Here is a 26,364-nt window from a genome sequence, read left to right as displayed (position 1 = left end):
GTGATGTTGCAGCTCTGAAATATGGCCAAACTGGTGGCAAGTGGCATCGTGGCAGCTGCACGCTTGACTTTTCTCAGTTCATGGGCAGTTATTTTGCGCCTTGGTTTTTCCACACGCTTCTTGCGACCCTGTTGACTATTTTGAATGAAACGCTTGATTGTTCGATGATCACGCTTCAGAAGCTTTGCAATTTTAAGAGTGCTGCATCCCTCTGCAAGATATCTCTCTATTTTTGACTTTTCTGAGCCTGTCAAGTCCTTCTTTTGACCCATTTTGCCAAAGGAAAGGAAGTTGCCTAATAATTATGCACACCTGATATAGGGTGTTGATGTCATTAGACCACACCCCTTCTCATTACAGAGATGCACATCACCTAATATGCTTAATTGGTAGTAGGCTTTCGAGCCTATACAGCTTGGAGTAAGACAACATGCATGAAGAGGATGATGTGGTCAAAATACTCATTTGCCTAATAATTCTGCACTCCCTGTATGCGGATATCTTATTCACCATTACAGACTGGAGTTCCTTGTTACCCTAATTCTGCCTGATGACAGGCTTCTTGCAGTCCACAGGATACAAAGCTAACTGACACAAAAGTGAAGCCCTCCCCATGACTTCCGAAACAACTATTTGATCTATTGTTGGATACACAAACCATGGACAGAATACAACTTCAAATATTTAGGACAGTATATTGCATAATAAGGATGTGTGCTTCATGATAAAATCTCAACTTTCTAATGGATAAGACAAAATGTGAATTTGTTAGATAGTTCCACCTTCGAACCTCAATGTGGGACAGAATACAGGTGATCAAAATGGTGGTGCCACCTACATTTAGCTACCTCTTTGCAGCAGCCAGCCTCCTGATCTGTACGCTGCTCCCCACTGCCTGCTGCTTAGTGTAGTTGTCTAGTCAATTGTCTCCCACCTGAGACCTCGCAGTTTGATCTTGCTGTCCTCCCATAGCCGTTGCACAGTCTATTTTTGTTAATATTTATTTTGCCTTTCGTTGCTCTGCTAATTATGGTGTTTTAATTAGTTCTCAGGGTTCACAGTGGTTACTTATTATTGGGTTAATGTAACGTTTACTCCACAGAATTCCTCTTCTTTTTTTCCAAGTTTTCTTTATTGTGGGTGTTAGAAATGGGGTCTTTGGTTGACAGTCAGGTTACCCCCTGTTCAAGCAAGGACCCTCACTCTAGTTAGGATAAAAGAGAATCACCCTCAGCTAACCCCTGCTTACCCCCTTGGTAGCTTGGCAGAGCAGTAGGCTTAACCTCAGAGTGCTGGGCGTAAAGTATTTGTACCAACACACACAGTAACTTAATGAAAACACTACAAAATGACACAACACCAGTTTAGAAAAATAGGAAATATTTATCTAGACAAAACAAGACCAAAACGACAAAAAATCCAACATACACAAGTCAAGTTATGATTTTTTAAAGGTTTAAAATAAAAAGAGTCTTTAGGTAGTTGTAACAACACACTAGCGCTGCTAGCGTGTAAATGTACCTGGTTTGCGTCAAAAATAACCCCGCACGGGCGGTGCGCGTCGAAAATAACCCTGCACGGTTATATGCGTCGAAAACAACTTGGCACGGCGATGCGCGTCGAAAAAGCCAGCCACGCGACGGTCCGAAAGTCCCGCGGCGCAGGTTGCGATCTCTCAGCCTTCGTCAGCGATGCTGCGCGTCGTTTCTCCTGCTCCGGGCGTCGATTCTCCGGTCGCGTTTCCTGCGGCGTCGTTTCTCAGCTGCGGAGCCGGCGTCGCGTCGTTTTCTCAGCCGCGATCGGATTCGCGTCGATCTTTTCTCCGCACGGTGCTCGGTGCGTGTATTTTTGTCCTTGGGCTGCCAGCCTCTCCTTTCAGGGTCCCAGGAACTGGAAGGGCACCACAGAGCAGAGTAGGGGTCTCTCCAGAGACTCCAGGTGCTGGCAGGAAGAAGTCTTTGCTATCCCTGAGACTTCAATAACAGGAGGCAAGCTCTACATCAAGCCCTTGGAGATTTCTTCTTCAAGATGGAAGGCACACAAAGTCCAGTCTTTGCCCTCTTACTCAGGCAGAAGCAGCACTGCAGGAAAGCTCCACAAAGCACAGTCACAGGCAGGGCAGCACTTGTTCCTCAGCGATCAGCTCTTCTCCAGGCAGAGGTTCCTCTTGATTCCAGAAGTGTTTCTAAAGTTTGTAAGTTTGGGTGCCCTTCTTATACCCATTTTAGTCTTTGAAGTCACCTTCCTTCAAAGGGGACTCACACCTTCTTGTGAAATCCTGCCTTGCCCAGGCAAGGCCTCAGACACACACCAGGGGGCTGGAGACAGCATTGTCAGAGGCAGGCACAGTCCTTTCAGATGAGAGTGACCACTCCACCCCTCCCTCCTAGCAGAGATGGCTAATCAGGAAATGCAGATCACACCCCAGCTCCCTTTGTGTCACTGTCTGGTGTGAGGTGAAAAACAACCCAACTGTCAAACTGACCCAGACAGGGAATCCACAAACAAGGCAGAGTCACAGAATGGTTTAAGCAAGAAAATGCTCACTTTCTAAAAGTGGCATTTTCAAACGCACAATCTCAAAATCAACTTTACTAAAAAGATGTATTTTTAAATTGTGAGTTCAGGGATCCCAAACTCCACCTGTCCATCTACTCTCTAGGGGAATCTACACTTTAATCATATTTAAAGGTAGCCCCCATATTATCCTATGAGAGAGAGACAGACCTTGCAACAGTGAAAACGAAATTGGCAGTATTTCACTGTCAGGACATATAAACCACATTACTATATGTCCTACCTTATCCATACACTGCACCCTGCCCTTGGGGCTACCTAGGGCATACCTTAGGGGTGCCTTACATGTAAGGAAAGGGAAGGTTTAGGCCTGGCAAGTGGGTACACTTGCCAAGTCGAATTTACAGTGTAAAAATACACATACAGACACTGCAGTGGCAGGTCTGAGACATGATTACAGAGCTACTTATGTGGGTGGCACAACCAGTGCTGCAGGCCCACTAGTAGCATTTGATTTACAGGCCCTGGCACCTCTAGTGCACCTTACTAGGGACTTACTAGTAAATCAAATATGCCAATCATGGATAAACCACTTACATACAATTTAAACAGGAGAGCATATGCACTTTAGCACTGGTTAGCAGTGGTAAAGTGCTCAGAGTTGAAAAGCCAACAGCAACATGTCAGAAAAATATAGGAGGCAGGAGGCAAAAAAGTCTGGGGATGACCCTGCAAAAGCAAAAGTCCAACACGACCCCCTACCAGCCTAAAGCCAGGGGAGAACAATCAATACCTTGATGTACTTCCCTGATTGGGGCGATAGAACAGGGACCCAGGCCCACAACAGCAGGGGCATGTTCCAGTTCTACGCCTTCCTGACTCCAGTTGGATCCCTCTGTCCATACTCTCAGGGCCCACTAAGCTAACCCATGGGGAACCCTTCTCCACATCTACAGACACCATCTGTGCAACACCTAACTTTACTTTGCTCACAGATGTATTGCAATGGGCAGATAGTACCACCAGGGCCAACACAGTGGTGTTGCCCACTCCACCCCCGGGGTGTGACTCTCGTCCTCCCCCCCCCCCAGGGGCAACTCTGTCCACCAGGACAGCAAGCCACAGTGGCCCCAGACAACTGTCAGGGATGAGAGCCCGACCTCAGGCCTCTCTAACCACTGTGACCGTGGAGAGTGGGGGGTGGTAGCCCCAGGTGCCTGGCACCCTTTGACCACTCTCTCTTCCACCAGGTCAGGGATGACAACCTGACCCTGGTCCTCCCCTCTGGGGCTCTGTAACCTCCCTACAGAAGCGGCACCCCCAGAGTCAAAAACTGTCAGGGTGCTTGTAGAAGCAGTCCTGCACAATTCTTCCATCAGTGCAGGGATGTTAACCTGCAACTGATCCTCCAACCTGGGGTCTGTACCTTCAGGTTGGACCAGGGCCAGGGGTGAGGCTTCCCTCCCCCTGCCCTCTCCTCTGGGGTCCTGAACCACCCAACTAGGAGTGGCCCCCCCAGAAGACAACATGGTAGGGGCACTGTTAGCAGTAGCCCCTTCCTCCAGGTCAGGGGGGACACCCTTAACCTGGCCTCCCAATCCAGGGTCTGTACCCACAGACTGGATCACTGCCTGGCAAACCAGGACTTCCTGGGGGGCATACCTACCCCCTACCAGGTCAGAGTTTACCCTCTGAACCTGGTCATCCAACCCAGGGTCACCACCCTGCGGTTGAACCACTGCCTGGCACACCAGGACTTCCTTGGGAGCACACTTACCCCCCATCAGGTCAGAGTTTACCCCCTGAACCTGATCATTCAACCCAGAGTCACCACCCTGCGGTTGAACCATTGCCTGGCACACCAGGACTTCCAGGGGGGCACACTTACCCCCCTCAAGGGACACACTGTCCCGAAGGGCCACACAAGAGTCTGGCTGGCGCAGGTCTCCTGACCTCTGCCCATCTGACAGAGTCTGGATTCCCCCCAGCCCAGAAATGGTCTCACCAAGGTCATTCATGGGGGGCTCTGCTCTCAGAGCTGACCCCTGACCCTCCAGGTTCTCCACTGGGGTCCGCAACCCCCTCTCAACCCTCTGTCTGGACTTCTGCACCCCCGCACTAGGAGTGGTACTGCCAGACACCAGAACTGGTGGGACGCTGGCTACAGCCGCCCCCCCAAGTTCTCCTGACACTGTGGGGTCTCCCTCAACAGATGGCCCTATGGTACAGGCTAGGCTCCCCTCCTGGGGTTCCCGCAGGGAACCCTCCAGGACCTGGGACCGGATCTCGGGCACCTTGGGCCTCAACCCATCCCCATTCCCTCTCCTCTGAGACTGGACATGGGGTCCCTCACCCATCCCACTACACTGGGACCTACCTGGGACACTACAATCCTTCCCTACCTCACCTGGTTGGGAACTACCTAGACCACTCCTCTCAGGAGCACCCCCAAATGCCTCTTCAGACTCTCTGGTACTCACCCAGAAGTCTGCCTCCATTGTAAGCTCCCTGGGGTCAGAGAACTCACACTCCACCTGGTGTTGGCATAGCTCTGGAAAATAAGGACTAGACATATGCTCTCCAGCAATTACATCACTCAGCCCCTCACATGAATTAACCAAAGTACCCTTCACCCAACCATCCAGTGACTCTGCTTTGACAAAGCACCCCACCTCACCCTCCTGAGACTGGTGAGACAGTACCTGACTGTCCCTGACACTCAACCCACACTCTTCTGGGATGTCTTCACACTCCATAACCAGGACTTCTACCTGGGGGGAACCCCTCTCCCTGTCACTCTCAACTAGAGTCAGTAGAGTGTCCCTCCCACCAGTAGGAATATGACTCCCCATGCCAGTTCCCCAATCTACCTCAGAGACCCTGTGCATCACTGGAGCTACCTCATACCCCTGAACCTCCTGGCGTGTGTTAACTCCCTCCTTCAAGTAGGGCACCACCTCTCTGGGCATGTGTACTTCTGCAGCATCACTGGATATACAATTGTTGCTGCCACCATTCCAGCTGGACTCAGCCCTCATGACTTCCAGCTCTTTCAATTTAAGCTCGTAAGCATAAATCATTTTTTTAATCTCTAAGTCCCTCCTCCTTTCTGCCAGGACTAAGGCTCTCTTCTCCTCGGCCCTCTTAAGCTCTTCCAGACTCCGGATTCGAGCTAGGAGCCTATCATCTCTTTCTGTTCCCTCCTCAGGGCCACTGCCCTCCTCTTTGGAGTAGTCCTCCTCCTCAGAGTAGTTATCCTCCTCAGACTCATTTGGTGGTGTTGCCTGACAACGTTTCAATTCATCCTGAAACAGGGCTGACTCAAGATCCTCCCTTCTGGATTCCTTGTTCACAGCCAGTCCCCTTTCCATGCAGAATGCTTTAAGCTGCCACTTTTTATACATAGATAGGTGCCAGAAATTGACTTCCATTTCTGCAAAGGCTTCACAACCAAAAACCAAAGTCCAAAAATATCATCAATACTTCCAGGAGGACATCAGAGAACAAAAAGCAGAATCACAAGACAAGTAGTATGTGGTCACGTAGTGGTCTGAGATCAAAACAGTAGTGTACACTTAATTACTGTATGTCAAGTACAAATACAAGTCCAATCCCGACCGCTGGTCACCAATGTTAGAAATGGGGTCTTTGGTTGACAGTCAGGTTACCCCCTGTTCAAGCAAGGACCCTCACTCTAGTTAGGATAAAAGAGAATCACCCTCAGCTAACCCCTGCTTACCCCCTTGGTAGCTTGGCAGAGCAGTAGGCTTAACCTCAGAGTGCTGGGCGTAAAGTATTTGTACCAACACACACAGTAACTTAATGAAAACACTACAAAATGACACAACACCAGTTTAGAAAAATAGGAAATATTTATCTAGACAAAACAAGACCAAAACGACAAAAAATCCAACATACACAAGTCAAGTTATGATTTTTTAAAGGTTTAAAATAAAAAGAGTCTTTAGGTAGTTGTAACAACACACTAGCGCTGCTAGCGTGTAAATGTACCTGGTTTGCGTCAAAAATAACCCCGCACGGGCGGTGCGCGTCGAAAATAACCCTGCACGGTTATATGCGTCGAAAACAACTCGGCACGGCGATGCGCGTCGAAAAAGCCAGCCACGCGACGGTCCGAAAGTCCCGCGGCGCAGGTTGCGATCTCTCAGCCTTCGTCAGCGATGCTGCGCGTCGTTTCTCCTGCTCCGGGCGTCGATTCTCCGGTCGCGTTTCCTGCGGCGTCGTTTCTCAGCTGCGGAGCCGGCGTCGCGTCGTTTTCTCAGCCGCGATCGGATTCGCGTCGATCTTTTCTCCGCACGGTGCTCGGTGCGTGTATTTTTGTCCTTGGGCTGCCAGCCTCTCCTTTCAGGGTCCCAGGAACTGGAAGGGCACCACAGAGCAGAGTAGGGGTCTCTCCAGAGACTCCAGGTGCTGGCAGGAAGAAGTCTTTGCTATCCCTGAGACTTCAATAACAGGAGGCAAGCTCTACATCAAGCCCTTGGAGATTTCTTCTTCAAGATGGAAGGCACACAAAGTCCAGTCTTTGCCCTCTTACTCAGGCAGAAGCAGCACTGCAGGAAAGCTCCACAAAGCACAGTCACAGGCAGGGCAGCACTTGTTCCTCAGCGATCAGCTCTTCTCCAGGCAGAGGTTCCTCTTGATTCCAGAAGTGTTTCTAAAGTTTGTAAGTTTGGGTGCCCTTCTTATACCCATTTTAGTCTTTGAAGTCACCTTCCTTCAAAGGGGACTCACACCTTCTTGTGAAATCCTGCCTTGCCCAGGCAAGGCCTCAGACACACACCAGGGGGCTGGAGACAGCATTGTCAGAGGCAGGCACAGTCCTTTCAGATGAGAGTGACCACTCCACCCCTCCCTCCTAGCAGAGATGGCTAATCAGGAAATGCAGATCACACCCCAGCTCCCTTTGTGTCACTGTCTGGTGTGAGGTGAAAAACAACCCAACTGTCAAACTGACCCAGACAGGGAATCCACAAACAAGGCAGAGTCACAGAATGGTTTAAGCAAGAAAATGCTCACTTTCTAAAAGTGGCATTTTCAAACGCACAATCTCAAAATCAACTTTACTAAAAAGATGTATTTTTAAATTGTGAGTTCAGGGATCCCAAACTCCACCTGTCCATCTACTCTCTAGGGGAATCTACACTTTAATCATATTTAAAGGTAGCCCCCATATTATCCTATGAGAGAGAGACAGACCTTGCAACAGTGAAAACGAAATTGGCAGTATTTCACTGTCAGGACATATAAACCACATTACTATATGTCCTACCTTATCCATACACTGCACCCTGCCCTTGGGGCTACCTAGGGCATACCTTAGGGGTGCCTTACATGTAAGGAAAGGGAAGGTTTAGGCCTGGCAAGTGGGTACACTTGCCAAGTCGAATTTACAGTGTAAAAATACACATACAGACACTGCAGTGGCAGGTCTGAGACATGATTACAGAGCTACTTATGTGGGTGGCACAACCAGTGCTGCAGGCCCACTAGTAGCATTTGATTTACAGGCCCTGGCACCTCTAGTGCACCTTACTAGGGACTTACTAGTAAATCAAATATGCCAATCATGGATAAACCACTTACATACAATTTAAACAGGAGAGCATATGCACTTTAGCACTGGTTAGCAGTGGTAAAGTGCTCAGAGTTGAAAAGCCAACAGCAACATGTCAGAAAAATATAGGAGGCAGGAGGCAAAAAAGTCTGGGGATGACCCTGCAAAAGCAAAAGTCCAACAGTGGGTAACAAGTCATAACACCTTCAGCAGTTATAACACGTCCTTTTCTCTCCCCTCTCCAGATTCTTCTTCCCCCATCATTCCATTCCTGACCTCAGTTTACTACCTCATCACATTCTAAATTCCATAAGGAAGATGCTACAATGAATACTAAGATCTCCACACACCTCCCCCCTTTCATTAAAAACAAGACAAATCAAAATGAACACAATATGATTAACTATATACAATAATGTAAAATACCATGAGAATTTCAACGATTAAGTTTGCAAACATTTCCCATGTCCCATGTGGATCCATTTTCTAAAACCACCACATTTTTTTTCACATTTGACACACGTTGAGGAGGAAAATATTTGCTTTCTCCTTTAAGAACAATACCCTTCTTCCTTACTGCCACCCAATCTCCTCTTTGTATATTACAAGACTTCACACCCATCCTCCTATTGTAGTGTGTGGCACATTTTTCCTGCATTTTTTCAACTCTTGCCCTTATCGAATCTCTGTCAACTATCACTCTATTATTATTGGTCTTCAACCACACCGGACACTCCAACACACCAGGTTCCCTTCCCTTTAATGATACAAAAGGTGACACTCCCGTTGTAGAATGGGGAGTCGTTCGATAAGTCCAGATCATTTTACTCAACTCTTTTCTCCATGGAAGTCGATTCGCCAGAGATAACTATGTTTTCCATTATTAATCGGTTTACCCTCTCCACCAGACCATTGGCTTGCGGATGGAAAAGAGCTACCCTCTCATGTTTGATTCCAACTCTTCGTATATAATCAGTCATTTCTGATGATGTAAATTGCACCCCATTATCGGACACAATACACTTTGGGATGCCTTCCTCCATAAATACCTCCTCAAAGAATTCTATCACTACTGACGTTTTCACATGCCCAACCACCTTAGCAGTGAACCATTTGGAATGATAATCTGCTAACACCAATATAAATTTACACCCCACTCCCAAACTAGACATAGGTCCAATGAAATCTATTGCCAATTTTTCCCATGGACCACTAGGAAATTGCACAGGAGCTAGGGGTACGTGCCTTAACACCTTGGTCTTATCGCTATTGGCACATGCCACACAATTCTTTACTGTTTCTTCCACTTGCTTGTCCATTTCAGGCCACCAAAATGTCTGCCTCACCTTCCTTTTCATTGTTCCCCTACCCAGATGTCCTTGATGTGTAATCTCAATAATGTGTTTACGTATATTAACAGGTGGAACGAGTTGGTCCCTTCTTAACAACCTCCCATTAACTATACTTAGTTGATCTCTAATTCTAAAGTACCTTACCAAATCACAATCCTGCTCATCACCATTTTTCCAACCACTCACTACTTTTGCTTTCACAACTTGCATAGTTATATCACTAACTTCTGCCTGTTCCACTCTTGCGCGGTTATAGCCATCTCTCCTAAAATGGTACTCACCACATCTTTTGACTCCATTTCCTGAAACTCACCTTCATCCACTGGCGCTCTAGACAAGTAGTCTGCCACAACATTCTTATCACCTTTCACAAATTCCACCGTGAAGTTGTATCCCAATACTGACAACAACCACTTGGAAATTCGCGGAGTAATACCACCTTCTAAACCACGCCCCCCCTTTAAAAATGTAGGTAAGTGGCTTGTGGTCAGTTTTCAACTTAAAGGGTAAACCCCACAAATAAAATTTGAAATGGTTTATTCCCCAACAACAGGCCAGGGCCTCCCTCTCTATCACGGAATATGAGACTTCGGCACCCTGCAACCTCCTGGATGCAAAACCAATGATGCGTTCTTCACCATCCTTAACGTAGGTGTTGGAGCTGTGTTAACTCAAGTTACTAGCATCAGTTGTTAAAAAGGTTTTGGCACATGAATCAAATATTCCTAAGGTAGGAACCTTTGAAATATGATCTTTTAGTTCTTGAAAAGAGCACTTACAACTATCATCCCAGACATACACTACTCCCTTCTTCATAAGTCTCCTTAATGGTTCAACCATTTCTGTAAAGTTCTTAACAAACTTGGAGCAATATTCTGCAAGACCCAGAAATGACCTTAACTCTTCTTTCGAACCCGGCTCAGGAGCATGTTTAATTGCAGAGACAATGCTCTTCTTTGGCCTAATTCCACATCCATTTACTGTGTGTCCCAAATATGTTACTTCTCTTTTACGAATCTGACACTTTTCCTTCTTAATTGTTAAGTCATTCCTTTTTAACCTGTGCATTACTTCATGAAATAAAAGATCATGATCAGATTCATCCTCCCCTACAATTAGTATATCATCTTGAAAACATAATACACGACTCATGTCCCCAAAAACTCGTTCCATTATCCTTTGGAACACCGCAGACGCAGAAGCAAGTCCAAAGGGCATTCTCTTATACCTAAAAGCTCCTAGCGGTGTTACAAAGGATGTTAAATGTCGTGAATCAACATGTAGGTTTATTTGATGGTACGCCGACGACATGTCCAAAACACTGAATGTATTACCCTTCGCCTTCACTGATAGCATTTCTGTGATATTTGGAAAAGGTTGACGATCAACCCATATACATTTGTTGAGGTCTCTAAGGTCAATGCATAGACGGATTTTACCATCTTCCTTTGGTGCAACGACCACCGGAGCCAACCATTCTGAAGATTCTATCGGTTCGATGATGTCTTCTTTCAATAATTTTTTCCAATTCTTGTTTTAATGGCTCCCTCATTAAATTTGGAACATTTCTTACCTTGTGTACAATAGGTGTCGTATTTTCTTTTACTATAATCTTATGCACAAATCCTCTTAAAAGACCCAATTTAGGAGAAAAAACTTCAGGATATCTTGCAACTAATCTATGTTCTATAGATTCTGTCACAACACCAATATCTATCTCCTCAGTAAGTGACACAGGTTCCTTTGCATTTGGATTTAAAATTATTCCAAGGTCCTTCTGATGGCGCCAACCAAGGAGATTTGTGCCAAAGTCTGTGATGTACACCTTCCCTTGAATGATTCTTCCCTTGAAGGAAATAGTCATGCAGCACATTCCTATAATCTCTATTTTTCTCCCTGCATATCCCACAGCTCTTATATCGGGAACTGTTAGGCTCTTACGCGAAGAATCTGTCCATCCAGAATCAAACACTTCCTTTGAGATGAGGGTGAATAAGCTTCCCGAATCCACCAACAACTTAACCTGAAAACCATCTAACATGGCTTGGATATGCGGTTTATTCAATACTTCAGTGCTCTCCTTCTTGACTCCCTCAAGTGAAATTACCTCACAGTTGTGAGAGACCAATTCTCCATGAACCGTCAGGATTATATCCTCCATGGTCTCGCATACATCTTCTACCTCTTGAATTATCTTGTTATCCATGCCATATTTGAATCTGCAAACTTTGGCAAAATGCCCTTTTTTCCCACAGTTGCGACAAATAGCATTCCTGGCAGCACATGTTTTACTGGAAGCTATATGACCCGGTGCGTCACATCGATAACATTTTATAACTCTCCATTCCTGTGTTTTACGTTTTTCCTCTTTATTTATTTTCACATCGTCACCATTCTTATCACACCTATTCCATCGTGTTGCACCGCGAGGTTCTTCTTTCTTCTTAATTTCTGCCACAACTCCTTGTTCAACCTGCATAGATTTCACATCCATTTCTTGCAGCCAGACAGCTGCATGCTCCATTTTCTTAGCAATCCGTATTGCTTCTTCCAAGTTTGGATCCTTCATCAGTAGTTTTTCGCGTATTCTTTTGTCACTTGCACACCTCACAAGCTGGTCCCTTATTAGAGAATCCAGTAAATGATCGAATTCGCAAGATAGTCCCAAACCTCTTAGACTTGCTACATAGGATGCAATGTCTTCATCTCTGTGCTGTATTCTGGAAAAAAACTTATGACGTTGCAACACAAGGTTCGTCTTTGGGGTGAACTGTATGTCCAACATCTGTATAGACATATCAAAGACATTAGAAGGTTGCCCATCCCCCATTCCCAGCGATACCTCCGGTAAATTCTCATATATTCTTCTGCCCTCAATTCCAAGGTGATGTAATAATATAGCTTGACGTCTGGGAGGAAGATATCGATCACTCCCAATAGCTAACATATAAGTGTTAAAAATCTTCTTCCACTGTTTCCAGGGTATGGGTGGATCACCTGGCGTTGCTAGGAACGGTGGTGGCGCTGATATGCCTTGATTACTCATCTTATTATATATATAGATGTAAATTATGTCTGTGTCTATGTAAATTATATATTTATTTTCATATTTTTAGTTGACAAAAATATATATAAAGGATATAGGAATATTGTCTCTTCACTTTTTCTCTTTAATCCTCTCTATTTCATCACTATTTCACTTCCTTCATCATCCAGGCATGAAATAGTCTTTCTTCACTTTCTTCTTTTTTTTTTTTTTTTTTTTTCTTTTTCCTTCCTGGTTTCACTTCCCCTTTGTGTTCGGATCCTGCTTCCTTGAAGTTCGTTAAACGATTCAGGTAAGATTTCCCTTGCCGGTAATACAGTTATTTGAACTGCTTGTTCTGCTTTAAGATCAAGCAGCGCGAGGCACGCCCGGCGTGTGCTTCTTATTTTGTTTTGCTTTGTTTTATTGAAGACGAAGCACACACGCATCTAGCGCGTAGTATTCAGCGCGTGTTGGAAACCGAGTGTTTCTTTAAAATAAGCAGCGCGTGTACAGTTTCGAAATACGCGTTGAGGCTGGCACGCTTTAGAAGCCTGTTTGAAACTAATCAGCGCGTGGAGACACGCGCACAGTCTTCAACCGGCACAGTTATAATATTTCCAAAATGATTTAAAGCATCGCGTCTTTACGCGATTTCTGTACAAAAGTTTGTCGATTCAAGGCAATTGAATAATGTAACGGTTATTTTAAGTACCTTTCTTTGAACATTTCTTTGAAGGTCAGACTGTTCAAATAATCCAGGAGTGAAGGTGTTCTTTAGCCTGTCTCCTGCACAGGCCCTCGTCGCCAATGTAACGTTTACTCCACAGAATTACTCTTCTTTTTTTCCAAGTTTTCTTTATTGTGGGTAACAAGTCATAACACCTTCAGCAGTTATAACACGTCCTTTTCTCTCCCCTCTCCAGATTCTTCTTCCCCCATCAGTCCATTCCTGACCTCAGCTTACTAACTCATCACATTCTAAATTCCATAAGGAAGATGCTACAATGAATACTAAGATCTCCACAGTTAACTTGTGCCATTGCCTTTCTTCGTGCGCCGCCCGAACCCCCACTCACCTGCTGTTTTCCCCCTATCGGGCCTCGCTCCCTGCCTGCCCCGCCTCCCTGCCAGCCCCTCCCAGCACTACTTACAAAGGCCACTGCGTGCTCTCTGTGGGTAGAAACTGACCTCATGGTCTGTGCGCCGCTCCCCAGTGCCTGCTGCTGACTGCAGTTGGCCAGTGACTCATCTCCTACCTGAGACCTCACATGTCATATCCTGCTGCCTCCCATAGCCGTTACTGTGCCTAATTTTGTTAATATTTATTTTGCCTTTTCGTCACACTGCTAGTTGTGGTGTTTTTAATTAGTTCACAGGGTTCAGTGATGACTTGTTATTGGATTAACTTGTTGTGCCATTGTCTTCCTTTGTGTGCCATCCCCACCCACTCCTGCCATTTTCTCCTGCTTGGGCCTTGCTTCCTGCCTGGCCAGCCTTTCCTGTCAGCCCCCACCCCCTCTTATTGGAGGCCGTTGAACAGTCTCTGTGAGCAGCAGATGACCTTGTATTGCGCTGCTCCTGTAGGAAGTTGGCTCTGTATATACTATTTCAAAGTAAGAAATAGAGTGCACAGAGCCAAGGGTTCCCCTTAGGGGTAAGATAGTGGCAAAAATAGATAATTCTAATGCTCTATTTTGTGGTAGTGTGGTCGAGCAGTCGGCTTATCAGAAGGTAGTGTTAAGTATTTGTTGTACACACACAGGCAATAAATGGGGAACACACACTCAGACATACCCCAGGCCAATAGGTTTTTATACTGAAAAATATATTTTCTTAGTTTATTTTAAGAACCACAGGTTCAAGATTTACAAGTAATACTTTAAATGATAGGTATTTCACTTAGGTACTCTAGGAACTTTGAATAATCACAATAGCATGTACAGTCTTGGTAAAAATGGCAATAGGCTATTTCAAAAGTGGACACTGCAAAAATCAACAGTTCCTGGGGGAGGTAAGTAAAGGTTAAGTTCATAGGTAAGTAAAACACTTACAAGTCTCAAAGTTGTGTCCAAGGTAGCCCACCGTTGGGGGTTCAAGGCAACCCCAAAGTTACCACACCAGCAGCTCAGGGCCGGTCAGGTGCAGAGGTCAAAGAGGTGCCCAAAACATAGGCTTCAATGGAGAACAGGGGTGCCCCGGTTCCAGTCTGCCAGCAGGTAAGTACCCGCGTCCTCGGGGGGCAGACCAGGGGGGTTTTGTAGGGCACCGGGGGGGGGGGGGGGGGGACACAAGCAGGCACAGAAAGTACACCCTCCGCGGCACAGGGGCGGCGGGGTACAGAGTGCATACAGGTGTCGGGTTTCAGACGGGAAGTAATGGGGAGAACCGAGGGGGATGCAGGCGGGCACAGGGGGGGGGCTCCTCGGGGTAGCCACCACCTGGGCTAGGCAGAGAGTCGCCTGGGGGTCGCTCCTGCACTGGAGTTCGGTTCCTTCAGGTCCTGGGGGCTGTGGGTGCAGTGTTGGTTCCAGGCGTCTGGTCCCTTGTTACAGGCAGCTGCGGTCAGGGGGAGCCTCTGGATTTCCTCTGCAGGTGTCGCTGTGGGGGCTCAGGGGGGTCGTCTCTGGCTACTCACGGGCTCGCAGTCACCGGGGAGTCCTCCCTGTAGTGTTGGTTTTCCGCAGGTCGCGTCGGGGGCATCGGGTTCAGAGTGGAAAGTCTCACGCTTCCGGTGGGAAACGTGGAGTCTTTAAAGTTGTTTCTTTGTTGCAAGAAAGTTGCAGATTGTTGAACAGGGCCGCTGTTCACAGGAGTTTCTTGGTCCTTGATTGCAGGGCAGTCCTATGAGGCTTCAGAGGTCGCTGGTCCCTGTTGGATGCGTCGCTGTTGCAGTTTTCTTCAAAATTGGGAGACAGGCCGTTAGGGCTGGGGCCAAAGCAGTTGTTGTCTCCGTCTTCACTGCAGGGCTTCAGGTCAGCAGTCCTTCTTCTGGTTAAGGTTGCAGGAATCTAGTTTCCTAGGTTCTGGGGAGCCCCTAAATTTTGAATTTAGGGGTGTGTTTAGGTCTGGGTGGGCAGTAGCCAATGGCTACTGTCCTTGAGGGTGGCTACACCCTCTTTGTGCCTCCTCCCTGTGGGGAGTGGGGCACATCCCTAATCCTATTGGGGGAATCCTCCATCCACAAGATGGAGGATTTCTAAAAGTAAGAGTCCCCTCAGCTCAGGACACCTTAGGGGCTGTCCTGACTGGTGGGTGACTCCTCCTTGTGTTCCTAATTATCTCCTCCAGCCTTGCCGCCAAAAGTGGGGGCAGTGGCTGGAGGGGCGGGCATCTCCACTAGCTGGGATGCCCTGTGGTACTGTAACAAAGGGGGTGAGCCTTTGAGGCTCACCGCCAGGTGTCACAGTTCCTGCAGGGGGAGGTGAGAAGCACCTCCGCCCAGTACAGGCTCTGTTCCTAGCCACAGAGTGGCAAAGGCACTCTTCCCATGTGGCCAGCAACATGTCTGGTGTGTGGCAGGCTGGCAGAAACTAGTCAGCCTACACTGGAAGTCAGGTATGTTTTCAGGGCGCATCTCTAAGATGCCCTCTGGGTGTATTTTACAATAAATTGCACACTGGCACCAGTGTGCATTTATTGTGCTGAGAGGTTTGATACCAAACTTCCCAGTTTTTAGTGTAGCCATTATGGTGCTGTGGAGTTCGTGTTTGACAGACTCCCAGACCATATACTCTTATGGCTACCCTGCACTTACAATGTCTAAGGTTTTGCTTAGACACTGTATGGGCATAGTGCTCATGCACCTATGTCCTCACATGTGGTATTGTGCACTCTGCCTTAGGGCTGTAAGGCCTGCTAGAGGGGTGACTTACCTATGCCACAGACAGTGTGGGGTTGGAATGGCACTCTGAGGGGAGTGCCATGTCGACTTAGTCATTTTCTCCCCATCAGCACACACAAGCTGTGAAGCAGTGTGCATGTGCTGAGCGAGGGGTCCCGAGGGTGGCACAAGACCTGCTGCAGCCCTTAGAGACCTTCCCTGGCATCAGGGCCCTTGGTAGCAGGGGTATCGGTTACAAGGGACTTACCTGAGTGCCAGGGTTGTGCCAATTGTGGAGACAAAGGTACAGTTTAGGGAAACAACACTGGTGCTGGGGCCTGGTTAGCAGGGTCCCAGCACACTTTCAAGTCATAACTTAGCATCAGCAAAGGCAAAATATCAGGGGGTAACCATGCCAAGGAGGCATTTCCTTACAGCTCCCCACTACCTGCTGTTTAGAGCAGTTGTCTAGTGACTCGACCCCCCCCCCCCCCACCTGAGACCACACAGATTCAATCCTGCTGCCTCCTCATAGCCAATACTCTGCCTATTTTTGTTTAGTTAGCATTTTCGTTACTATGCTAATTGTGGTGTTTTAATTACTTCACAGGGGTTACTTGTTATTGGGTTAACTTGTGGTGCCATTGTCTTACTTTGTGCGCCGCCTGACCACTCCCCTCCATGTTCTCCCGCTTGGGCCTTACTGCCTACCTGCCCCACCTCCCGGTCAGCTCCTCCCAGTGCTACTTATTTATGGAGGCCGCTGGCGCAGCTAAGGAACACCAAAAGCAAGTCCGTCTGCACCTGGACCGTGCCCAGCATCCGGAAACCTGGATCTGCCTTCCTCTGCCGCTACTCCGAAGCAGAGATTCTCACACTCCGTGTCCAAACCTCCAACAGCTCGTACTGCTGCTCCTTCCCACAGTCCACAGAAGGTCCTTTCACATGACACCACCTTCAGTTCTCAATCAACATAAGAACCTCAGCACATTCAGATATCACCTCACCGGCTCCCCAAATTACCCCATGCCTTCTACAGTGCATCCTGCTCAGTGTTCGCTTTCTCTGCAAACGCCATAGAAATATGGGACGACCTAGCCTTTCTCACCAAGACCTGGCTGAACGCTTCCTCCACAACTGACATCGCCCCTGCTGCCACTGATGGTTACAAGATCATCCGCTTGTATCGCACAGACAGGCCTGGCAGCGGAATTGCCATTATTCACAAGGACACCTTCCGCTGCTCCACTTTGACGGGAAACAACATTCAAATTATGGAGCACTTCCACTTACCGACCCTCTGGTCCATGACAAACATTTTGCGAAACCATCTCCGAACGCGGCGCCACCGAAGTCATGTACACCGAACACATCTTCCTCGTAGATATGAATTTCCATCTCAACAACGCCAACACCACCAATCTCTTGGAGAGCATGAACATAATTGGACTTAACCAAATTGACCCCGCCCCATGCATAACGCAGGAAACACGCTGGACCCCATGTTCACCTCTAGCAATAGAATCTCCTATAACCATAATTCAGCGCTCACCTGGACAGACCCTTCCATCGTACTCTTCACTTTCACTGCAGCCCATTAATTCTCAGCCAGGCCACCCCGCATCTCCTATCGAAGCTGGGGCAAGATATCCTAAGCCCAGTAATGCAACTCCCTCAACACTCACCACCCAGACACCCCAAGAGACACTGCAGTCAGAAACTTCACCAAATGGATCTCAAACAGCTCGGACACGCTTCTCCCTAGCAAACCAAGGAAACCCAACAACCGCTCCAAGCAAGCCAGCTGCTGTTCACCAGAACTTAGAACTGCCAAGCGCAGTTGCAAGCAGCTCCAAAGAAAGTGGCGCTCCACTAAGGACCCCGTCAACCGATCCACTTTTAAGATGGCACTCAGCAAATACCATAAAGGCATAATTGATGCCAGGAAACCAGCCCTAGCCACTTTCGTACAAACCAGCTCCAACCGCAGCAAAGAGCTTTTCAAAATTAGTAAATTATTCTCCAACCCTTCCGCATCGAAGAACCGCACCACCCCTTCACAGAACGTATGCAACTCCCTTGCCGACTTCTTCCAAAATAAAATAGCTACCATCTATAAAAACTTCGCACCCCAAACATCCGTCAGACACCACACCATCAATGTTCTGAGCTCCACAACCCCCCCCCACTAACCGTTTCATCAAAGACTGGAAATTTGACGCAGAACACCACTGACATGATATCAATCGACTCTAGAGCCCCCCACAGACCCCTGCCCTCAGCACATTTTCAACCTAGGAATCGGCTCCATGGCCAGCAAAACTCACTGACATCCTCAACTCAAGAGTCCAACTCCTGCTAAAAAAAAAAAAAACCTCAGTCGATTCTAGCAAACTCAAACTACAGGCTGATCTCCCTACACCCGTTCCAAGCAAAAGTACTTTAAAAAAAAAAAAAGCCATTAACCAACAATTCACAACCTACTTGGAAGACACCAATCTCCTGGATACTTCACAATCTGGCTTCTGCACCAACCTGTGCACGTAATCTGCCCTGATCGCAGCCACAGACCTTATCGGACACCTCCTTGAGTAAGGAAACTCTGGCGCCCTCATCCTACTTTACCTCTGTGCAGCCTTCAACACAGTCTCCAACCACACTCTGCTCACAAGGCTCCACCAAATAGGAATCGGAGGAAAAGCCCTGAAATGGATTGCCTCTTTTCTATCAGTCAGATCACTGAGAGTCCACCTCACGCCCTTCACTTAAAAGCCCAAGGACACCATGTGCCGCATCCTCCAGGGATCATCACTCAGCCCCACCCTCTTCACCTATACATGACTCCCCTGGCGGACATTGTCAGAAACCACAGACTTAACATAATCTCCTACGCTGACTACACACAGCTCATCCTTGCGCTTTCCAAAGACCCCTCCACTACGAAATCCAACTTCCAGAACTGCATGAATGGCTTCCAAATATGGATGAGACAGATGCCTAAAGCACAACATCGACAAAACAGAGGTACTGATGTTCGGTAAATCTGCCTAACCCTGGGACAACACTTGGTGGCCAGCCAAATTGGGATTTCCCCCCTCCACACCCACATCTGAAACCTAGCTATCATCATAGACAACAACCTCAGCATGAAGCGCCAGGTCAAAGCAGTCTTCTTTGCCTGCTTCTTCACCCTCAGAATGCTCCGTAAGATCTTCAAATGGCTGCCTCTCAACACCGGACGTACCGTCACACATGCCCTCATAACCAGGCAACTAGACTAGGGCAAGGTGCTGTATGCCGGACTCGCCACTACACTCACAAAAAGATTTCAGATCATCCAGAACTTCGCCTCCAGACTCATCCTAGACCTCCCTTCCACTTGATCCCCATACACAAACGATGCCACTTCAACCTCCTGACATTTGTCGTAAAAATCTGTGCACGACTTGGGACCAGCTCGGCTCGACCACTGCCCGAACTTCCACCACCCCTCCAGGCTCCTTCGCTCTGCCTCGCTCTCCTTCGCAAACACATTACAAATTTGCTGCTGCACCTATGGTCTCTCCTTTGCCCATCTAGCAACAAAGGTATGGAACAGCCTCCAGACCACCCTCCCTCCCCTGCCCACCTAAGTGCTCCCCCTCTATTCAGGAGTTCGGAAGAGGTCTCAAGACGTGGCTATTTGACTGAGACTTAAGCAGTGGCAACATAGCCTGGATACCCTCATCAGTGATTAGTGCGCTTTACAAATCCAATGACTGATTGTTCACCATAATACCTTTTTATTCATAACACAACCAACATTGTAAGAAATAGACGGGACCATCTAAGAATTTATGTGAGTACAGACAAAGCAGAGGTAGAAGGCACAGAAGGTATATGTGAATAAGTTGTCAGAATGTGCCAACAACACTTTGAATCGTATTATGTAGTACATCAACTCTCCCAGCTAACTGGTATTGGGAACCATTCACCACAGAGACTGTTCTGGGAAAAACTAGACCACAGACTCCAGCAACCCAATCACCGGTCCATTCATGGAGACTCACACACATGAAGTGCTTAGATGCTTCCTTTGGTACACAATAATAAAACAGTATGGCAAAATGTGGTGATCCAGATACAGGGAAAGTCATGGTACTTGTAATCTGTGCAACAGCAGATGCCAGAAAGGTATCCGGAGGAATGATTTGTCATTTCAGACATGCACTGAAACCTTTGGGATGGATGTCACACGAAAAATGAAATTTAATCAATTAATGTACTAGCTGAACTCCAGCCTGGGTAAATCGCCCTTTGACCCGGAGAACTCTTCTATATAAGACAGCATTTATAAATAACATGACCATAGAGTACTTCTCTCTGGCTTGTATGGAGTGATGAAACTATTTGTCAAATCCTACAGAAGGGTTACTGAGAGTAAAATGACAGAAGGTACGCAATACTGACATACCAGAGGAAGGCCAGGCAATTCTAATGGAATTCCACGATAAGGGCATGCAAGAAGTTAAATTTAAAAACTGTTATTTTTAAATCATGCATCATTGGTATTGGACACCGTTCAAGATTCACAAGGAATAGTTATTAACACACTCAGCTGTTAGCTTGACTTACAGCACCTCCTTTGGTCTTGCCTAACACTGAAGAATTACTTGAAGGGAATACGGATAAATTTAGAGACGCTGATAGCATGCAGATTCAAACACATGTTGCATTACTCCTCGCACATCCAGGAAATCACGACCCCCTCTCCCTCAAGTTTGGAACCACAACACCCCTTAGCACTGATCAGTGGTAAATGGTCTGAAATTTCAGATTCCTGTTTGAGTAGGGATTTGATAAGAAATGGTAACACACGGCACAGGCGTTAATGACTAGTGTATCCGTCATTGGATATATTCCACCTGACTTACCATGCTAGGACATTCTTAGTGTCTGTCATCAATGTCCATGATACACACCCCTTCCAATCTAGTTTTCAACCATAGTATACATCCCCTCTTTTTCTTTTGGAATGCTACACCATTCTGTTACTCGTCAAACCTAAAAATCCAACATTTTCCCTTGTTCTCTCATTGAATTAAATGTCACAGCGGCACCTAGAGAACTGTCTCCTAGTTGTCCAATCTCAAGATGAAGAGCTGTACTTTTGTCATTCCCAATCCTAACCGGTGAGGAGCATTTGCTGGGCCAGTCCTTGCAGCAGATTCTGTTCCGTTTGCGTTTTAATGTAAGTGAAACGTCTGGAAGGCGATCGAGCTGCTCTTTGGGACTAGTTCCGCTGGTGAATCCTAGCAAATAACAGACTCTAATGCCAGGTGGACCATTCATATTAAAAGGTATAAATGTTAGTGATGATATTAAAAAATGATTCCAAAACCTTCGTTCTGCTCTGCATTGTTGGCATAATTTCTCATTCTGCCGCTCCTAATGCATGGGCTACCTGGGCAATGTATTGGTTGCAGTTGAAGGTTGCCACATGTTTTCTACATATACACAGACGCTTTATTTTCTATAAGGTATTTAACTCTTCCCCTCGAGTTGATGTGGGCCGACATCCTAAAATGTCACAGCTTATTGTGCACAAAAATCGGTGTCAAGTACTTGCTCCTATCGCATTTAAAATGGGCTCGTAAGTGATCATGCTGAGTACGGTTTGGTTCATAGAAGCAAAGCTGGCGGTGTTGAAATGTTTGAGACAAAGCATCTCAACTAAGGCGACAGTTGTTTGTGCTCCAGGAGCTGAATTCCATGTTTAGGTTTTGCCTACAGCACACATGCTTTGTCAGCGAAAGCTATTATTTTTAAATATTAAATCTTTAAAGGAGCTTAGAGCTCCCCCATTACTTGCCATTGGTCAGCTCCCACCTTGCTCTCGTTAATTAACTTACCATAAATCAGCGTCTCCGTCTTCCTCCTAGGCTTTGAATCTTGATCAGGGCTGTAAGCATATACCAAGTACAGGTTCCTGTGGCCAGTGTCCTTCCACTGGTGTCAGGCCCCTGCAGGTACTCTTTTGTTACCTTTTGGACATGAACTGTTATTGAGGGCATGTCTGAAAGTAACTCTCCTTCATCCTTCCTGTGTTTACACAAGACCTTAGTGTAATAGGCCACTTATCCAAACATCCGTGCTGTTGTTGTTCAACTATTCCGTCTATCACGAATTAGACATTCACTCAGTCACTCATTCTATCTATCCCCTCCATTTTTCCACATACCCATCCATCCAGCTGTTAACTCAGTTTTAAATTTACTTACCCACCCAGACACAACTATAGAAACACAAAAGTAGTGCATTGTTTTAAAATAGTGAGACTTATTAGCTTTGCCAGTACTTGCTCCGTCGAACTTATTCTTCGTTCCGAATGTATCTTAGGGAAATGTCATGTATAGTTTGCTTTGGTTTCATTCAATTACAGTATTTTAAAACACTTTCCACTAATATAGTGATCACTTTGTGATGTCCTCTTGCATGTAGGGTTGTTTTTGTGTTCCTATGTGCCATGTCAGTCTATATGTTAATTATGCATAGATGCCTTTATGGTTGTCTGCAGTTTTGTTTTAGTGTCCAATAATAAAGGCATACCCTTATATGTTGGCTCTGTCTGTAATTGTATTTAATTTGTCAGGGTTCCATTTGAAAAAGGGTGTCCAAGGTACATAGGAAAAAACAGAAGGGAGACAGATGTACAAACTAATTTGAGAGTAACTTGTTCTGTTTTTAGTTGCTTTTTTGGAGAACAGCCCGGCTTGCATTTGAAGATTAGACTTATTTTTTTGTAAATTTTTTTAAGCTGAATGATAAACGTATATTTCTAATAAGTTTACCTTTATTAACCACATTCTATCCGTTTTCTCTTTTAGTCACAAATTCAGCTGTTTGTAAATCGACTGGACTCTGTAGAATCTGTTCTTCCTTACGAATATGACACGTGAGTATCTTGTAAAGCAACTGAAGGCCTATTTGTTAAACCCTTTTGAGGTTGCACCCTACCAGGCAGTGCAGCGGTCTGGTTTGCTAAAGACATCTTGGGGACTTTCAGAAAGTTGACCAAGGAATGCATTCCTCATATTGATTACCATTGGCTTTGTAACTCGCACTTTCTGCCTTTTTTATTTGCTGGAATCATTTGCATTAGTCTCTCCAAGTCAGTTAAACCCTCCTGTTGCCTAAACCTTGTTTTCTGTATCCTTCCATGAACTCTCCTTCAGTTAACAAGCCTTAAAATCTTATTTTTATCTCCTCACATTTGCTGTGCATTCAAAGACTAAGGCCAGATGCCAAGCACTGTCTTCCAGGGGCGCTTGTTTACTTTTCTTTTTCTGACTTCAAGGTGAGAGGATTTATGTGACAATCTTGCTGGATACTGGGGGCAGGTAAGAGTTTATTTCTAGCACACAACACAGTTCAAATGAACTGTGTAAGTATTCCGTAATATACCAGAATTATGAACGCACAATTAAAGCAATTTATTTATTTATTTCTGAAGTGTGTTGGAAACAAATACTTTCACATAATCAAAACAAATCATTAAACTAGGTGATACATTTTCTTCTGTGCACTGTATAGCTTTATTAGTAAAACTGTATATATGTGCAAATATAATGGTCATCTCAATTGAAAATGTGTTGTCTGTAAATGGCAGTGTGCTATTACACCACACTACTCTGCACCACTCAACACCACTGTACTCTGTATGCACTACTCCACTTTACACCATTCCATGCCACTGTACTCTGTAGCACTCCACTCTGCCACTGCACTCTGCGCCCTTCTACTCTACCCTATACCATTCTGCTGTATGCAAAGGCACTCTTCGCCACTCTACATCACTGCACTCTACACCTCTCCAGTCTAGGATCACACCAATCTACTCTGCACAACTCCACTCTGTGCCACTCTGCACTCTACGCCACTTTGCAACACTGCACTCTATGCCAGTACACTCTACGCTAATGCACTTAACTCTGTAACACTCATCTCAGTGGCCCCTGCACTCTTCACCAATCCACTATACACCACTCTAATTCTGTGCCACTGCACTCACTATGCCACTGCACTCTACACCACTTTACTCTACGCCATCACACGCTATGCCACTCTGCGCAACTGTACTCTACCCTGCACCTCTCCACTCTACAGCGCTTCATTCTACTCTGAAACAATCTACTCTTAACCACTCCACTCTACCCGAATGCTCTCTACACAACTGCACTGTCCCTGCACTCTACCTCACTGTACTGTACTCTACATCACTGTACTGTACTCTACATCACTGTACTCTGACATTCTACTCTGCAACAGTCCACCAATGAACTCTGCGCCACTTTACTCTGCACTACTGCCACCTGCCACTGCACTCTATGGTACTATACCCGCTTGAGTGCGGGGGTCGGCCACTGGCCGACGCCCACACACCCTCCCTGGTGCGGGTCACGACCAGTGGCCGACACCAGGAAGGGCATTAATAAATCCTCTGGTGCGTCGCGCCCGAGGATTTTTTTTTTTTTTTTTACTACCCCCGGGAGACACGGAAGCTACCGTGTCTCCCCCCGCCCGCCCCTTTGTGACGTCAGCGCGCCGCGAGGCACGCTGACGTTGCAAAGGTGTTTTCCCCATGAAAGCAGGAAGCAGCCTTGCGCCGCTTCCTGCTTTCATGGGGAAAACGGCCTTTTACACGTTCGGGAAGGCCTCGTAAGAAAGGGGAGTGTCTCCCCTTTCTTACAAGGCCTTCCTGAAAGTGTTTCCTGGCCCCCGGTCGCAGCACAGCTGCGATCGGGGGCCAGGAAACACTTTCAGGTTTCCTGGCTCCCCCGATCGCAGCACAGCTGCGATCGGGGGGGGCCAGGAAACATTTTGAAAAGGCCTCGTAAGAAAGGGGAGACTCTCCCCTTTCTTACGAGGCCTTCTGAAACGGTTTCCTAGACACCAGGGATTTCACTTTTGGGGGGTGGCCCCCCCGGAAAACGGGCCGCGCCCCCCCCCCCCGGCATAATTTTTTTTATTAAAAAAAAAGGTAGGTGCCCCCTCGCACCCCCCCCCCCCCAGGGGATTTTTATTTTTTTTCAAAAAAAAAAAAAAACAATGAAATGACAGGGGGTCGCCCGTGGGCAGGGTTACCCCCTGTGGGGGCAATTTTTTTTTTAGATGTTGTAGGGTTTCCCTGGGGGCCATTTTGGCCCCCAAGGAAACCATACAGCAACTAAAAAAAATATATATGTATATATCTATATATATATATATATATATATATATATATATATATATATATATATATATATATATATAGAGAGATAGAGATAGAGATAGAGATATATATATCTATGTAGATAGATATATCTAGGTACATGGATATATCTATGTAGAGATATATATATATATATATATGTAGATCTGTATCAAAGAGATTTATAAAGCGCGCTACTCACCTGTGAGGGTCTCAAGGCGCTGCGGGGGGGGGGGGGGACAGGGGGAGGGAAAGGGGCTAGGAGGTTCACTGTTCAAAAAGCCAGGTTTTGAGGCCCTTCCTGAAAAGAAGTAGGTTTTGGGTCTTGCGAATGTGGGTTGTGAGTGCGTTCCAGGTTTTGGGTGCAATGTAGGAGAAGGATCTGCCCCCGGTGGTGGTGTGTTTGATGCGGGGGACAGAGGCGAGAGAGAGGTCAGCTGAGCGGACGTTTCGTGTGGGGGTGTGGAAGGTGACTCTCGTTGAGGTAGGCAGGGCCTGTGTTGTGGAGTGATTTGTGTGCGAGGATGAGGATCTTGAAGGTGATCCTTTTGTCAATGGGGAGCCAGTGGAGGGATTTGAGGTGTGGAGAGATGTGTTGGCGGAGGTCGAGGATGAGTCGTGCTGCTGAGTTCTGGATGCGTGTAGTTTGCACTTGAGTTTTAGAGTGGTGCCGGCGTAGAGGGCGTTTCCGTAATCAAGCCTGCTGCTGATGAGTGCGTGGGTGACAGTTTTTCTGGTCTCTGTGGGGATCCATTTGAATGTTTTTCAGTATACGGAGTTTGTTGAAGCATGAGGAGGTAAGAGCGTTGATTTGTTGGGTCATAGAGAGGGAGGAGTCTAGGA

The 26,364-nt window shown here is 46.6% G+C and overlaps 1 protein-coding gene across 1 annotated transcript in view; it reads left to right on the top strand.

Moving 5' to 3' along the window:
- LOC138263236 (transmembrane 9 superfamily member 2-like) overlaps nt 1–26,364 on the top strand; it is a 696,131-nt gene that overhangs the window by 40,046 nt on the left and 629,721 nt on the right. The window contains exon 2 of the mRNA XM_069212440.1: nt 23,159–23,226. Coding sequence (XP_069068541.1) covers nt 23,159–23,226 — 68 coding nt within the window. The remainder of the gene's footprint in view (nt 1–23,158; nt 23,227–26,364) is intronic.

Source organism: Pleurodeles waltl, chromosome 2_1, assembly GCF_031143425.1.
Source record: "Pleurodeles waltl isolate 20211129_DDA chromosome 2_1, aPleWal1.hap1.20221129, whole genome shotgun sequence".
NCBI classification, from domain to species: Eukaryota; Metazoa; Chordata; class Amphibia; order Caudata; family Salamandridae; genus Pleurodeles; species Pleurodeles waltl.
The sequence above is the reverse complement of the archived record's forward strand: the minus strand, read 5'-3'. Positions and strand labels throughout refer to the sequence as shown.